General features: G+C 30.4%; 1 protein-coding gene across 1 annotated transcript; it reads right to left on the bottom strand.

The window, feature by feature from the left end:
* Nucleotides 1-5,482: 5,482 nt before the first annotated feature.
* Nucleotides 5,483-15,659, bottom strand: LOC148283183 (trypsin-7-like). Its single transcript, XM_088223909.1, has 4 exons — nucleotides 15,638-15,659; nucleotides 8,208-8,394; nucleotides 7,125-7,380; nucleotides 5,483-5,796 (listed from the first exon to the last, which is right to left on the bottom strand). The coding sequence occupies exons 1-4, from the start codon at nucleotides 15,657-15,659 to the stop codon at nucleotides 5,503-5,505; spliced, it is 759 nt and encodes a 252-aa protein (XP_088080035.1). The 3' UTR covers nucleotides 5,483-5,502.
* Nucleotides 15,660-16,539: the final 880 nt, after the last annotated feature.

The following is a 16,539-nucleotide window of genomic DNA, read 5'->3' as shown; positions in this document are numbered from 1 at the left end:
TGTATAAAAGTGAGAGAGTGGCTCGATGATTTGGGGACCGTGTGAGTTGAAGTACTCTCTTATGGTGGAGAGGGTTCAGAAGACATTTCTTCGGTTTCTCTACATGAGGGAGTGCGGATATTATCCATGGCTTTATATCCAGTTTGAAGACTAGAAGGAACGTGTATTTAACAACGCACTTCTTTCGATTGTTGCGCGGTATTATTGACAACCCTGAAATTATGCGGAGCATTAGCTTTTATGTTCCTGATAATTACCTTAGACAGCGTCAACATAGATTGTTTCACATTCCAATATACAGGACCAACCTGCCAATGGTTATGTTTGTTGGAAGGGCTATCTCTATGTTGAACAATATCACTTTGGACATTGACATTTTTCACGTCTCTGAGGGAGTTTTTCGTTACAAGATTATCTTACTTTTTTAACATATTATTCTTTGGATATTATGTATATTACTAATGTGTTTTTTTTTATATATACCTAATTTTACCTAATTATTTCTATTTGTATGAATTAAAATATTTTATTTTGTAATGTACATACATATAAATAAATAAATGATAAATGATAAATAAATGATAAATGATAAAATTCAAATACGTATTTTACAAACTTTAAATATGCAGTTCAGAAGGACTAATAATCATTAAAGTTATTATAAATATGTGCATATGAATTATTATTTTTTTAAATTTACAAAACTCAAAAGTTCACCATTATTATTATTGTGTTCTGCACCTTATGGTCCATAGAACATCGCATTGGTTAACGAATCGCATCGATTCTTGATATTTGTTTTGTTACATGAAGGTAAGATGATCAGTCTTACGCTTCAGGTACCACTTCAAGGACAATAAAATTCTAGTGTGAAAACACATTTTTTTTTAAATACACTTCATATCAACCATATCGGGAATAGAACCCGAAACCTCCTGAATGATAGGCAAACGCGCTTCAAATATCTGTTATATTCTTAATTTAAGTATTTTAATAGGTCAAACGATATAAAGACTCAATTCAACACATTGTAATACTTTGGCTTACTAATAAAAAATAAATTTGACTTGTATTGTATCCTAATTAAATTTCCTTGTATTAATTTAATCCGTAATCCTGAAATAATCCGCCACATAGGAAATTTCCTGTATTAAATAAAGCCTTAATACTTCGTACCTAAAGTTTATCTTGAATTAACCCGGATTCATTCTAAATTTTTTAAACTTGTGTTTCGTAATACGAAATACTCAAATTTATAATAATAATTAGCGCAACCATAAAATTGATAATTTATGTATGTACTGTATAATTCGTTTAAGAGTTTGATTCAATGATAAACAAAAAACTCACCATGAGCCAGAACTACAAGCGAAGTTAATACCAGATAGTGAAACATTTTGCAAATGATGTTTGAAACTGTTTTATTTTATTTATTATTGATTAACACAAAATTAATCATGTTAAAGATACGAAAAATAAGATATGATTTATCTGAATTTCATCAAAAATGTATAATCAGGTTCTAACAAGTAATCAATAATAATGAACACATTCTTGATCAGAACTAAGGTCAACATTTTGTGTACTCATTTTCATTGCCAAAACTTCCGACCAGTGAAATATCAATGATCTGAAGTGGAGTATTTTAATTGTTTATTTTTTTAATTGTTAGTTTTTAAAATAAATCTTTTCAATGGAAATATACAAGTTAATAAAATATTACGAATCGCTTTACTCTCTAAAAATAGCACGTCGTATGTAATATAACTACCTAAAGTACATAACAATAATTGAAAAAAGGTGTCTGAAACATTTTACAGATAACTGAAATAAAAATTTGTGATTAGTATCACCAGTTTGAGTATTTTTTTGTTGTTTGAAATCAACTGCTATTAAGCCATGATTTAATTTTTAGCATTTTTATACTCCAAATTATTAAAATATTTTCCTCATTCATCGCTCTACAGTTTTACATTCTAAGAAATGTTGGTCAGTTTGCACGTGCGCTATTTGGTATTTGATCGTTTTTTTTTTTAACCATAACCACAAAAATCCTGATTTCGTTATTTACATGTGTAGGGTTTATAGTCCATAATCGATGACACACACGTACTAAAATGTTGCATCTGAAAAAGTGTGATGACCGAAGAAATCAATGTCATCATTTTCTGTAGAATCAAATATCACATTCAATGCAACTCTATAAGTATTGGACACAAAATCGGGGGCATCGTTCTGCAGTACATTCACACCGTCCCTACCGTGAAAAATTAACTTCAAAGGAATGTGGTATATCAAGCGACTACGAGACGCAACGCCAGTCAGTCAGCCCAACAAGTTCAGTTTAGTCAGCCAGACCAGTTGGACAAAGTCACTCAATTCCAGCATGTAGTTCAAGTGCTGTCTCTTCAACCCATCATTTCCGCTACGCTCGCGCTTCACAACCAAGTGCTGTATTTTATTCGCCATGTAATAAATACGCAGTTAACAGCAACTTCGTATCTTCTCTATCAATCTCCAACTAGGACAGGAACTCCAACCAACACCCAACAACATATTCCTACATATTTTACACGCATTACCCCTCCCAACTCTCTGCTGTACGTACCTTCTAACGGGTGGCGTTCGACAGATCACTGCTGTTCAACATGCCACAGAGAGAGCGGCGCGGTGTAATGAAGCATCCTCTCGCAACATTACTTTAAGGAAAAATGTATGAATTTCGCATAAAACTCAAAACATTATGAAACAGTTTTATAAACGTTACAATCACAATCATAGTGGCACGTTTTTTTTTCATTTAAGTATTTGAAGCATTTAAGCTGGGATATCCCTGGTACCCCACCCCTTGTCGGGGACATTCGATTTTTTTATATTACAATTACGCAGATTTGTATTTTTTACGAATGATGAAAATATATAAGATAGACCGGATCTTGTCTTGAGGTAGTAATATTTTTTTTTTGTCCTAGCTTTAATTCTATTTAGTTGTATTTTTCTTTAAAAGTGCCTGTATTTATTATAAGAAAAAAATTAATTGTATTTACCATCGTTAGAATGGACTGCATAAGTCCGTCAAATAAATAAATAAATATGCCAAAAATATGTCACTTTCAATGATATTTTTTTTAAATAAATGTTTTACTTCTTACTACTCACGTAAACATATTTGATATTGAAGAATTTAAAAAAAAAAATAACCATTTCAGAAAATTATCTAAACTTGTTTGAATGAAACGGGGATGAAAAAAGTTCAACATTTGTTTAATTCACATTATAACAATTTTTACCCATGCAAAACACACCTACTCTTTTTTCAGATAAGTATCTTCTTCTCCATCATCTTTCTTCTGCTGGATGTAGACTTCTTCAATTTTTTCTAATCTGTCCTTCTTTGGGCTTTTTTTATCCACCCACTACTTGTGGCCGAGACAAAGTCAACGGTCCACCTTTTCCTGTGGTCGGTATATGCCCATTTTCTTATTCTATAGTCCTCACCTGAGAAGCATGGGTCCCCATATGTCTATTCTCTGAGTGGCAAAATGACCCATCTTAATAAATATTATTAAATATTTGTAAATAACCACATACCGACTTTTCTATGTCTACCGGTTTCGAGACGAACCTGTCTCTTCGTCATTACACCAATTAAACCAACATGCAAAACCTACTATACACCTTCACCATAGTTGTTGCACATAAATATAAAACAAATACGGCATGCATTTTAATAGCCACATGCACTGATAAGGACAAACATGCACTGATTAAATTATAAAAATATTCTCTTGATTGAGAATTAATGAAAAAAGTAGAGGGGATGGAGAGATCTTACCTCCTCCTTCCATCCCCTTTTCCCTGAATATTTAATAGTAGAGTACAATATGCTATGTTTAGTTCTATAGTAGGGCCAATTTAATAGGTCACATTTGACACTTCATCAAAATTCAACAACATAACCTTGTAAGGGCGGTAGTAAAATATAGTTTTTATTTTTTCGAATTTAGAACTGCAGAATTGCTTAATTTTTTTCAATTACGATTACATATTTATCGTAATAATGACAAAAGAAGGTAATTTTATGATTTACTTTCACTAATAACATAATAAACTTTTTCTGTTCTAAACGTCGTTACAATGTTGCATCAGTGAATCCTTTTTCTTTTTAAACACTATGGATGTTACCCGGAAAAATCGAATGTTGATGGTTTTATTAAATTATGTACGTATCTTATTTTGTTCCTTAAATTTAAGATAGAAAATAATAATGGGACAGGGATTCGACTTATAATTTTGAAAATAAAATTACAGTACCTATAAGTACTTTTTCATAGCAACTGAATTCAATTGACATATATTATGTTTGAAGTCCGAATCGATTAATTCACTTTAATCGATGTTTTTAAGCAGGTTACCTCACTATGAAGCTAAAACCGACAAATGTCAAATGTGACCTATTAAATTGGCCCTACTATAATAAGATTTATTTTGTTGCCTTTATCTATGTAGGTAAACCCGCACCGTGAAAGATGGAAGTTGTATCTGTATGGTGTGGTAACGGTAGGATATCGCACCCGCAGGCAGTACAGCAGGAAGCAACAGCAAGGCAAACCACGGTCACTCGCTCAAATTTGTTTATATTCACACGAATGACAGCGGACCACCCCGCTATCACCGCTCCCTTTACCTCCCACAAGTACATAAACAAGTAAACATATCTGCAGTAAAAACAATTTAAAAAAACGTTTACATTAATACCATCGCAGCGAACTGAAGAAAAAATGGTCAGGAACGTTATTTTTAATAAAATATCCATCCATATTATGTAGGTAAGCTTGAACTAAATTTCAGTGTAGTGCGAAACTTTTGATTGTAATAATTATATATATACATTTTTTCTTAATATAAATTTGTTTCTCTAAATTTAATTAAAAGTTGTTTGATGAATTTCAACAAAGATGAAGAGCGTTTTAGAGAAGGGATAAATTCACAGGGCTTGTGACCTGTCATTGCCCCGTAAATGCCTAGACTTATTAAATGTTGTTGTCGTGGTTTTCATTGTAAAAGTGTTCTTCATCTCTCTTGTAATGTATTAATATCAATAACTCCCAAGGGGATTGAATTCAGTTCATGTCTACAAAAAAATGGATAGACCTATAGACGAGAGCGGGGAATTTTTCTTTACATCTGCATCTCATATAAGTAATGAGTACTCACCCAGAGTCTCAACATTTTATGATTTATTACCTCCAATATATATTTTTTTGGCTTATTTGCAAAGAATAAATTTATAAGTTGTAGGTTAGTTTATCAAAAAAAAATTATTAGTGAATTTATTTATTTATTTGACGTTAATTGAATTTAAAGTATAATTTCTTAATTTAAAAAAAAAATCAATAGGAATAACAAATAAGAAAATAAGTATTTAGTCAAAAGGTTTTATTTTTTTATAAAAAAAATTTACAAAATAAATATACGAGTAAAAACAAACAGATCAATTTTTTACATGTTTTCTTGGATCCAATCAACAAAGTATGGAACTCTTGACCAAACTCCTGGATAATCGGGTTCGGCACATCCACCACCCCAGGAAGTCACTCCGACAATCTTTCCATCAACAACGAATGGGCCACCAGAGTCTCCCTGGCAGGCATCCTTGCCACCCTCTCCCAACAGACCACCGCAGATCATCCTGTCGGTGATGGGATTGAATCCTTCGTAAGCATCTTTGCACGCTTTCTGGTCTACAACTGGGATAACCACTTTACGGAGAACAGAAGGAATAGATCCTCCTTCCTGAGAAAAAAAAGTGATGAGCTAACAATGGATCCTAATATTTTTCCATCAGTTTTTACTATATTGGACTTTTTTCAATGTATTTTTTTCAGTTTCATTCACTTTGACAGTTTGATTCAGTTTGACTTCCGAATTATTTTATTATTTTTTTCTAGTTCCAATTATTTATTTCTTTGCTTATGCATACAAATCTTTTTTCCTAGTATCCTTACAATATATATTTTTAAATATATATATTACAAAAGGTATTTTACACGGGTCTAGTACAGTTATTACATTATTTATTTAAATTTTTATTACTAAGGTCTTTAGAAATTTAATGTCAAGTTAAGGAATTCAGTATTTATACATCGTTACTAAAACTAATACAAACAAACGAACACAAACAAACCATCACGTCGTTTTTCCGTTATACTCGGTCTTTGCATACAGACCTCGTTTCCTCTACATTCATACGTCTTCTGATGCACGCACGCCTATTATTCCTACTCTTTACATGCCCATCTTCAAGTATTTGATGGACTTGATCGTGCCATGCCTTTCTCGGTCTTCCTCATTTCCTGCATCCTATTACGAAGATACACTACCGATCCCCCCACCATCGAGTTTTGAGGTAAGTACATTGGTTTCTACTGACGGGTCTAGACCCCTCGATACGTTTATCTACGAATTAAAAGAGTCAAAAATTTTCTTCCACCTAGCAATTTTTCCTTTAATTACGATGTAATTTAATTTCTGATCGTTCTGAGGTTGGCACATTTTTTCTTAAAAGTCTATTAAAATATGAGAGAGCAATAAGAAAAGTTTGAAGTGGAATTGAATTCTAATATAGCTGTCAGTTTGGAAAGCGAACGCCTAGATGCAAAAAATAATATGTCTAGATTTTGCCCTATTAACAAATATGAGTCTCTAGACATCGTTAATGTTGCCATAATAAAAAACAATTAGTTATTATAGTTTTTTCTATCTGTTTTACTATTGATCTAAGCGTGAGTATCGAGACATTAAAGGAGGCCGGCCTTGTAATCGATAAATATGCCGTCTTGGTTATTGTCAAAAATCATATAAAAACCATTTTCAAGCGCGCATTTTTTGCTTGAATTGGAATTTTTGGAGTTTATAATCGCTTTGAAGTGAGCACTTATTATCACAGAAGCCTATTTAAAATATAAATGTGAACTATTTTAAATATTAATGAAGTAAGGAAGGCGGACAAAATTTTTAGGGTCATTCATTATATAATGTGTATTGGTGTTATCTCTTCTGCACTGTAGAACCTACATCTAGAAGTTTCAGAAAGGTTCATTCTAAGAATTTTGTCTACTTACAGAGGTACTTCCCCATCCAGTTACAAGAGCTTGAGAGCCAGCAGGAACATCTTCTCCTTGTTCAGGTAGAGGAATAGGTTTGGTGTTGATGTTATCAATGTTGATCGGGGATGAGAGGATGATTACAGCCATATCATAGTCAAGGTTTTGGTTAGAGAATTTTGGGTGTGTGGTAACTTTTTCAGCGGAGTGAAGAGTTCCTCCTGAAGCATGCTTACTCGATCCTGCGCGAATCCTCCAGCGGCTTGCAGATGATCTTGAATCATAAAATAAAATGATTTTTTATTCCGTAATATGAACAGGATTCAGCACTCACGAGACAGGTTGTAGTCACGTGATTGTGTCGTATACCTTGCATCTGAAAGTCTGAGGTTCGACACCCTCTCTATCATAACTTATGTTTTATTTTCAACCCAAAGAATCATAATACTACGTACGTACAAGGATCGCGCAGCGTTCGCGTTAGTTTTGGGAATGCGGTTTTGTGGCCTCAGCGCATTAAGAATATTTTTTTTGTAAAATTCATATATCTCACTCATAATTACTAAATTCAAATTATTGCACAGCAGAGAGTTTGAAAAAAACACTTTGGTAAATGTATTGAAAAGGGATTATCTAGTTATTTAAATCTTTGTTTTTACCACAGAAACTTGATGGTGTGAGGGAATGATCTTGAAAAAAATATATAAAATAAATTGTTATTTAATTCGTTAACCTATTTTTAATTTTTTTTCTGTCAATGCTTCAATAAATTAATAAAAATACTAACAGGTTTTTAATTAAAAAAATCAATGTTTCCTAATTCTTGTTCATAAATATTCTGGATTGCACCTTCAAAGGATTTAAAATATAACTACAGAAATTGGAGACATTCGAGATAAGAAAATTTGGAATTCTAGACATTGACATGGTTTATGATCTGTCATAGGCTGATTAGAGTGGCCTATTTACACCATACCGCCGATGTTTGAACATCCATATTTTTTCAGTTTTACCACCTACTGATTTTTGTAAAGTTTGTAGAAGGATTCGTTATTCAAAAATATCCTGATAAGAGTATTTTTATTTAATTATGATACTAACCCAAAGGTGCAATGTCCAGCGGTCAAGATGACAGTCGGGCTAATGATAGAGCCACCACAATATAAGCTATAGATGGCCACGGACTGGTACTCCAAAGCCACCTGCCAAGGAGCATCAGTGATGCTAGCCTGCTCACCTCCAACAATGGGAGCTTGGCCAATACCACGAACTGGGCCAAGGGTAGCCCCTAAAACAAATATTTTAATATTTCACAATCACTTAGTTTTTGATAAAATAAAACCAAAATGTATTACAAAAATGAATTTCACGTGGTGACGCGAGAGAGAGGCGCAAAAGTTAATTCCTCGATAGCTTAGAAAGCGCATGAACAGATCCAAGATGGTCCAACAAGGTCAACTAACACACACGTTACTAAGGACGTTTTCTGCCACTTAATATGCAATGGAAATCGACTCACCTGTATTGAAGTGTTCCCCCTTGCTCCACCAGATATTAATGCGGGAATGATGCGGATGTTAGGTTCTTTCTTATTCTGCTTTGTGCATCAGTTTTTTTGGATATTGGATGCGGTGAAAATAATAATGCTGACACTTGAGCGGTTACTTTATATAGCAAGATAAGTACGAATATTATTTGTTGTTGTTAGTTTATAGTGCGGATCGCAGAAGACATTATTTGTTTTAAGAAAAAATACATCTGTCAGTTTATTTTGAAAATGGAATTTGTGAATTGTTGCAATGCGGTAGGTACTGCCAGGCTTCTCAGGTTCCTACTTCTCAAGAAAAAGCCGACAACCAAAACATATAAATGGCAGTAAATATTCACGCATAACCACCACGTACGTTTAAATACATAAATACAAACCCAGCTCTTTTTACATTGATTTCTTTTGTTATTCATGGCCTTGGGTTGTAGTAAAAATAATAATTCGGAAGTATCTACTGGTAAATAACATTATTTTTCCAAGGTTAATAGATAACAGAAAACTCCTTTGGGGAGTTTTCTTCATTTTACAATAAGCAATAAATTTATCCTTGGATTTAGACGCCGGCTCCGCGCCGCCAAGAAGAGACTTACCTACCTACGTCGAATGCGGTGTGCGGTATGATGACGTAATGGGTAAGCTACTTTTAGATCGTGTTATAAAATGTATTGTATATTTAATTTGATCTAATAATAATAACAAGTAATGCTTGAAGCATATCATATTTTGTACCTATTTTTCAGCTTAATAGGAAAACATTTGTGGAAATCATATTTTTTTTATTCGTTTATTATCAAATTATTTGACTCGAATAAGATTAATAAACAATTAAAGGATTCTGAAAATCTTTTTGACCTTTTTCAGTAGAAAGAGTCACAAGTATTTTAAATTCCTAATTTAGTATCTATATTAATGTACTGGTAAAAACTTTTTTTCAAATAATTTAGAATTTTAGAATGTTCTACTTTTTTGAAGTTTTTATTCACTCTTTCGATTAAAACACAACCTCAAGCAAAAACAAAAACAACAGTATTCTCAGCATGTCATAATATTTGTAAACAAGTATGAGATGTTTCCTCCTTTATTATTATATGTATAATTTTTTGCACCACAACAGGCCCTGAGGCCCAATTGCAGTGGAAAATTACAGGAATTACGTAGGCTTGAGAAAAAAAAAATCGTTTTTATTGTCTTCTCTTCAGGAATCAAACCTGGAACCTTGAGTGGTAATTTAAAAGTAAACACAAGCAGAATAATGAATGTCACATGAATGTAAAGTGAAACAAACCCAAAAATACAATCCATAAACTAAAAAATTTTCTATATTAATATTCTATTATTTTTTTATTTTTTTTTCTTGTTTTAATTATTTATCATTTAAAACCATAAAATCGATAAAATGAAAAAAAAAAATTATTTCGCTGCGTTAGTTCTTGTATGTTCGATAGAACTTTTTTTAAATTGAGTTATGAATGCAAATATGTTAATTATTTTATTACGCGTTCATGTAGCTAAATAATGACTTTTTTTCCGTTATTAACTTAATAGTATTTTCAGCAGTTTTCGAGTGCTAATCTCCACTTGCTGATTATACTTATTTGAATTTTAAAACAAATAAAATGTATTTTGTACAATTTGCGAAATGGTCTATTGAACATACAAGAACTAGGGCAGCGATTTGTATTCTAAAAAGTTTAAAAAAATACCATAGGCTACAGCAAGGAATGAAACCAGAAGCACAACACGGAACATTTTGTCAAGTGATGTAAGAAAACGATCTTAATTGATTATATATAGTGAATTTTCGTTAACTTTTATCTTACTAATTATCATCTTAATTATTTTAATCAAGGGGTTTAGCCAGAACAAATGATTTGTTTTCAAAGAGCTGTATTTTGATAAGAATTATCTTGTATAATAAGATTTATCTTACTCAACTCAGGGATTTTTTAAAGCTGAAAAATCAAATGTTTCAATAATTTTTATATTGTTTTTGTGTAATTGATGGAATTAATTTTTCAATTTGAATATGATTTTAAATTTCCTCGTCTTTTGGTTTTTTTATAATATAAATAAATGTTTATTATCTTTTTTTTTGCATTTTCCTTTGCACCACACAGGCCAGGAGGCCTAATTACAGTGGTGAATTACATCACAGAGTACCCAGGCTTGAGAAAATTCACATTTTAATCTTTGAGTTCTCACCGGGAATCGAACCCGAAACCTTCCGTGCGTGAGTCAAGCATCTTAATGGCGTAACCTGCACTATTGAAATGCAAACTTCAATAGGCGTAACGACGCCGTGAAATATTTTTGCTGGGCCGTGAGTGAGTCTGATTCGTCGCGCTTTCTAAAGCGAATGTGAACTGAGCGCACTCTAGTGAATCCATCATTTTCTGGTCAAAATCAGGGAACGCAAAGATTTTTGTTTCAATGTTTCAACTTGTTGTTATAACATTAACCAAAATTTGGTTAAATGGTGGCGTTTTCGACTCTGAATTGTTTGATAGTAATTTTAACAGTAGTAAGACGAGGTCGTGGTGGCCACAGGCAGGGTGGGGGTGTTTATTGGCTGTGAGAAATAGAGAAAACTTACAAGATGTCTGGGTAAAACTGACATACTATCTCGATATTAAGTTCATCTGTGTATTGTATTTCTCTCTGGAGAGTGAGATAAATAATAAATATCAACTGTTCTTCGATAAGGTATTATCCAGCTTATAGCTACTTCGGGACAAAAGTATCAATATATTGGGAGACTTTCACCTATAATCAGCAAAAAACATTAAGAGTATTTTATTTATTCTATTTACTTCATTTAGTTCATTCACTTCATTCATTTACTTCGTTTATTTCGTTTATTTTGTTTATTTTGTTTATTTTGTTTATTCTGTTTATTCTGTTTATTCTGTTTATTCTGTTTATTCTGTTTATTCTGTTTATTCTGTTTATTCTGTTTATTCTGTTCATTCTGTTGATTTTGTTTATTTTGTTTATTTTGTTTTTTTTTTTATTATTTTTATTTATTCATTTTATTCATTTTATTCATGTTATTCATTTTATTCATTTTATTCATTTTATTCATTTTATTCATTTTATTCATTTTATTCATTTTATTCATTTTATGCATTTTATTCATTTTATTCATTTTATTCATTTTATTCATTTTATTCATTTTATTCATTTTATTCATTTTATTCATTTTATTCATTTTATTCATTTTATTCATTTTATTCATTTTATTCATTTTATTCATTTTATTCATTTTATTCATTTTATTCATTTTATTCATTTTATTCATTTTATTCATTTTATTCATTTTATTCATTTTATTCATTTTATTCATTTTATTCATTTTATTCATTTTATTCATTTTATTCATTTTATTCATTTTATTCATTTTATTCATTTTATTCATTTTATTCATTTTATTCATGTTATTCATTTTATTCATTTTATTCATTTTATTCATTTTATTCATTTTATTCATTTTATTCATTTTATGCATTTTATTCATTTTATTCATTTTATTCATTTTATTCATTTTATTCATTTTATTCATTTTATTCATTTTATTCATTTTATTCATTTTATTCATTTTATTCATTTTATTCATTTTATTCATTTTATTCATTTTATTCATTTTATTCATTTTATTCATTTTATTCATTTTATTCATTTTATTCATTTTATTCATTTTATTCATTTTATTCATTTTATTCATTTTATTCATTTTATTCATTTTATTCATTTTATTCATTTTATTCATTTTATTCATTTTATTCATTTTATTCATTTTATTCATTTTATTCATTTTATTCATTTTATTCATTTTATTCATTTTATTCATTTTATTCATTTTATTTAGGCCAGGAGGCCCAACTTCAGTGGTGAATTACATCACAGAACACCCATGCTTAAGAAAAATCACATTCAATTTTTGTGTTCTCACCGAGAATCGAACCCAAAACCTTCCGTATGTGAATCAAGCGTCTTGACCACTACACGAATGGGAAACATTAATGTAAATATAAGTATTTGATTAATGTTAAAAAATGTATTTGGTTGTAATATTGTATTGTATTTTCCGACATACAGGACCAACTTGCCAATGATTATGCCTGTTGGAAGGTCTACAGCTATGCTAAACAACGTCAATCTGAATGTTGATCTATTCCATGTATTCAAAGGGGTTTTTCGGAGCAGGATTGTCCTATTGCTTTGACAAAAGTCTTTTTAATGTATTTTTTTATTGTTAAAATATGTACGCCTCAAATTTTAGTTTGTAATGTACATGCTATTTTTTAATTAAATTAATAAACTAAAAAAAATACTTCTATTCTACCACCCAAAAACACAATTTGTAATATATGATTAACAATTGAAAAAAATACTTAAAAACAGGGAGGGGGGTTCCATTCCACGATTCAAACCAGAACATGTGTCGGCTATTTATCAGCTATCATCTACCTCTCAGACCCTTCGCGACAAATTTCAATGTATATATATATATAAATACGTATGTATATGGATGTGTGTGTGTATATATGTATGTGTAAATTTATTTACATTTTTATTTCTTTTTTTATTGTTTCATATTTACTTACGATTTCTTCTTCTTCTCTTCCTTCCCCGTTTTCCTATCCCACTTCCTTTCACCCCTAGTGAACTGTACGTATTGTTTTTGTAAATATTTAAATATTTTTTTCTACATAAAACTCATAATTATTGGTCTTGTTGTTTGTTGTTATTATTTATGTTTTGTTTTTAACTATGACTGTGTTGGTTTGAAAAATAAGAATAAAAAAATTTAAAAAAATAAAAATTTCACTAAAGAAAACAGCCATTAACCTCTCGAGGCTCTTACATCATTTTCACAGTTCTGGCATTATATGACATATTTTTTTGTATCATAGTTTGTATTTATTGCTCGTGCCGTTATGGTCAGCGCGTTTGCCTACCATGCAAGAGATTGCGGGTTCGATTCCCAACATAGTTGAAATGAGATATTTATTTATAGGGTGTTTTCACATCGAAATATTTCATAGTCCCTGGACTGGTACCTGAAGCGTAAGACTGATCATCTTACCTTCAAGTAACATTTTTTTATCAAGGTACGCTGCGACTGGAGTACTAATGCAGTACCCTATGCACTATTAGGTGCGAAAAGGGAATTACGATGATGATGATTTATGGCATGGCTGGATGTGTATTTTCTGCACCCGAGCGGATGCAGCAAGCAAACAGTTATGTGTGTGAAAATTGATCGTGGTTTCTTAATAGTAAAAATAAGTTGATTAGAGATAGCTCTATCTTGTTGCGAACTGATGTGCGCATTCGCCTGCCATACTTGAGTTTTTTTCGAAACGGCGCTATGTGAGTTATTAATTAGATTAATAATAAATACAAGTTTTTGTAGTGAGTGTCCCGACGAAGAGACGGGTATGTCTCCAACCGGTAGGCATAAAAAGTCGATAAATGATCACTTACATTAATCTAAAGTTTATTGTCTATTAACTGGCCGAGCGCAGGCGAGTGGTAAAGCTGTAAACAATATTAGACGTAAAACAAGTCTAAATATTTTGTGAGGTGCTGTTTGCATTATTTTAAATGACAGACTCTTCAATATTATATTCTGACCGCTCACTAACCGAACTTTTTGCCTGGATATTTAATAAGTCTGAATATTTTGTGTGGTTCCGGAAGCATTACTTAAAATAACATTTCTTCTTTAACATACCTTATTATGGGTAGAAATAAATTTCCAGGCAAACACAACTAAAAACACATTTTTCTTTATTTAAAACATTTTTAACATTATTTACTTAATTCTCATAAATGCCCGGAGGGCTTTTACAGGTATGGAAGTAGATACAATAAATAAATAAAAAAATTGACAAATCTGCTTTCCTTCCATACCTTTACTTTTATTTCCTTTTTATATGTCTTAATATTTTGATGTGTTTTTATTATGTGTTTTGTTTGATTTAATACTCACTCTTATTTAGCATATTATTTTTAACTCCTATTTCTCACTATAGTCTATACTAGTGAGTTTCTAGAAACCATATCTCAATTATAATTTTAATTATGTTTTTATATACACATATTTATTATGCAAATATTTCAACAACCATTTCATGATATTTACAGCAGCTATTGAGACAAAAATACTTGTCCAGGATTATGATTATTTTACACACAGAGCTGTATTCGTAATCTGACCTGACACAAACCAATGAAAACGCGTTATCAAAATAAAATTTCAAATTATGTTTATTTGCGTTTATTTTTTTATTTATTTAAATATTTTTTAATAAAAGCATTTTATTATGGATTTTAACATACTAACATATTAAGACAAATTTTTAGTAAGAGGTATTTGACAAACACAAGCCATATTTGCAATATAGAAAAGAAATGGAAATTAAATATAATTTATATCTTGACGTAATCACAATTCATTTTTAAAAAAACGTTTAAATATTTAGAAGCTTTTGGTATACGATAAATAAACAAAAAGTTATTTTTATGATTTTTTATATCTACCAGTTTCAGGTTTCTACATATTCCCAGTATAAATAATGGAGTATGAGTTCACACACTAAAGACAAAAATATGTGATGGGCCGGGCCTATGATAAAAAATACATTATTACAGATAAATGTTTTTTAATTTAAAAAATTATATATATTAGTTGACACAATTATATTTTAAAAAAACTTGTTCTTATTCATGAATTATTTTATTATAATTCATAATCAAATAATTGTATTGTGTATGACTTTTCTTCCAAATTAATTTAACATTTAATAATAATGTAAATTGGTGAATTCCTATTTTTAAAATAAAGGTTTTTGGCAATTTTCCAATAACCGTTTTAATTTTTTAACACTGGGAGATATTTTAAAAATTGTTTGGCAAATGAATTTCTAAAATTAAGTAAACACTAATTTTAACTGTAATTATATCAAAATATAAATACCGACTGTCAGCTGTATTGCCATTGTGATTTTTTTCGGTTTGATACAAGTATATACATATTGTAAAAAAAGTAACTTGTTCTCGTGGTGTGTAAAAGATAATATTTATGATATATTTAAATCATGATCAATTATATTATATCGTAATATGAATTTGTAATCCACTGATATGCTGATAAAAGTATTTTGATTCGTTAATTACATAAGAGAGCATTATACGTTAATCGTGATAAAAACTAATTCTTTATTTGAGGTTTTTGCAGATAATTTATCATATAAGTAATTAAATCTTTATCATTATTTGAAAAAAAGTGATTTGTGACGTTTTCAAAAGTTTTCTGTTATCTAAATTTGGTAATACTTTTATATTAAAAATAAAATTTGTATTTTTTCATATAAACAATTATACGCAATAAGAAAATACAATGTTTTCTTTTTTTATCAGATCGGGTTTTCCCTTAAAATATTACAAATATTAGATTGGAACTCTATCAAGATTTCGGACCACAAGAATGCTAAAAAACGGCTTAACACCCATAATTTATTTGTGTTGTTATATTTTCCTTATATCATAACTTTTCATAAAATTAAAACAATGTAATAAATTCATCATTATCATTCCCTACCCGCACCTAATAGTGCATAGGGCACTGCATTGGTACACCAATTGCAGCGTATCTTGATCATTTTTGTAACATGAAGGTAAGATAATCAGTCTCACGCTTCAGGTACTAGCCCAGTAAAACACCCTATTGAATCAATATTTCATATGAACCCTGTTGGGAATCGAACCCGATACCTCTTGCATGGTAGGCAAATGCGCTGACCATTACATTACGAGGCCGATAAAAAAATTATAAATTACTTGGCGTCTAACTTTCAACAAAGCAATTTGTTTCAACAT

This window comes from Micrasema longulum, unplaced genomic scaffold, assembly GCF_059751315.1.
Source record: "Micrasema longulum isolate JH-2025_06_02 unplaced genomic scaffold, ASM5975131v1 h1tg000254l, whole genome shotgun sequence".
NCBI classification, from domain to species: Eukaryota; Metazoa; Arthropoda; class Insecta; order Trichoptera; family Brachycentridae; genus Micrasema; species Micrasema longulum.
This window is presented reverse-complemented; position numbering and strand designations above follow the sequence as displayed.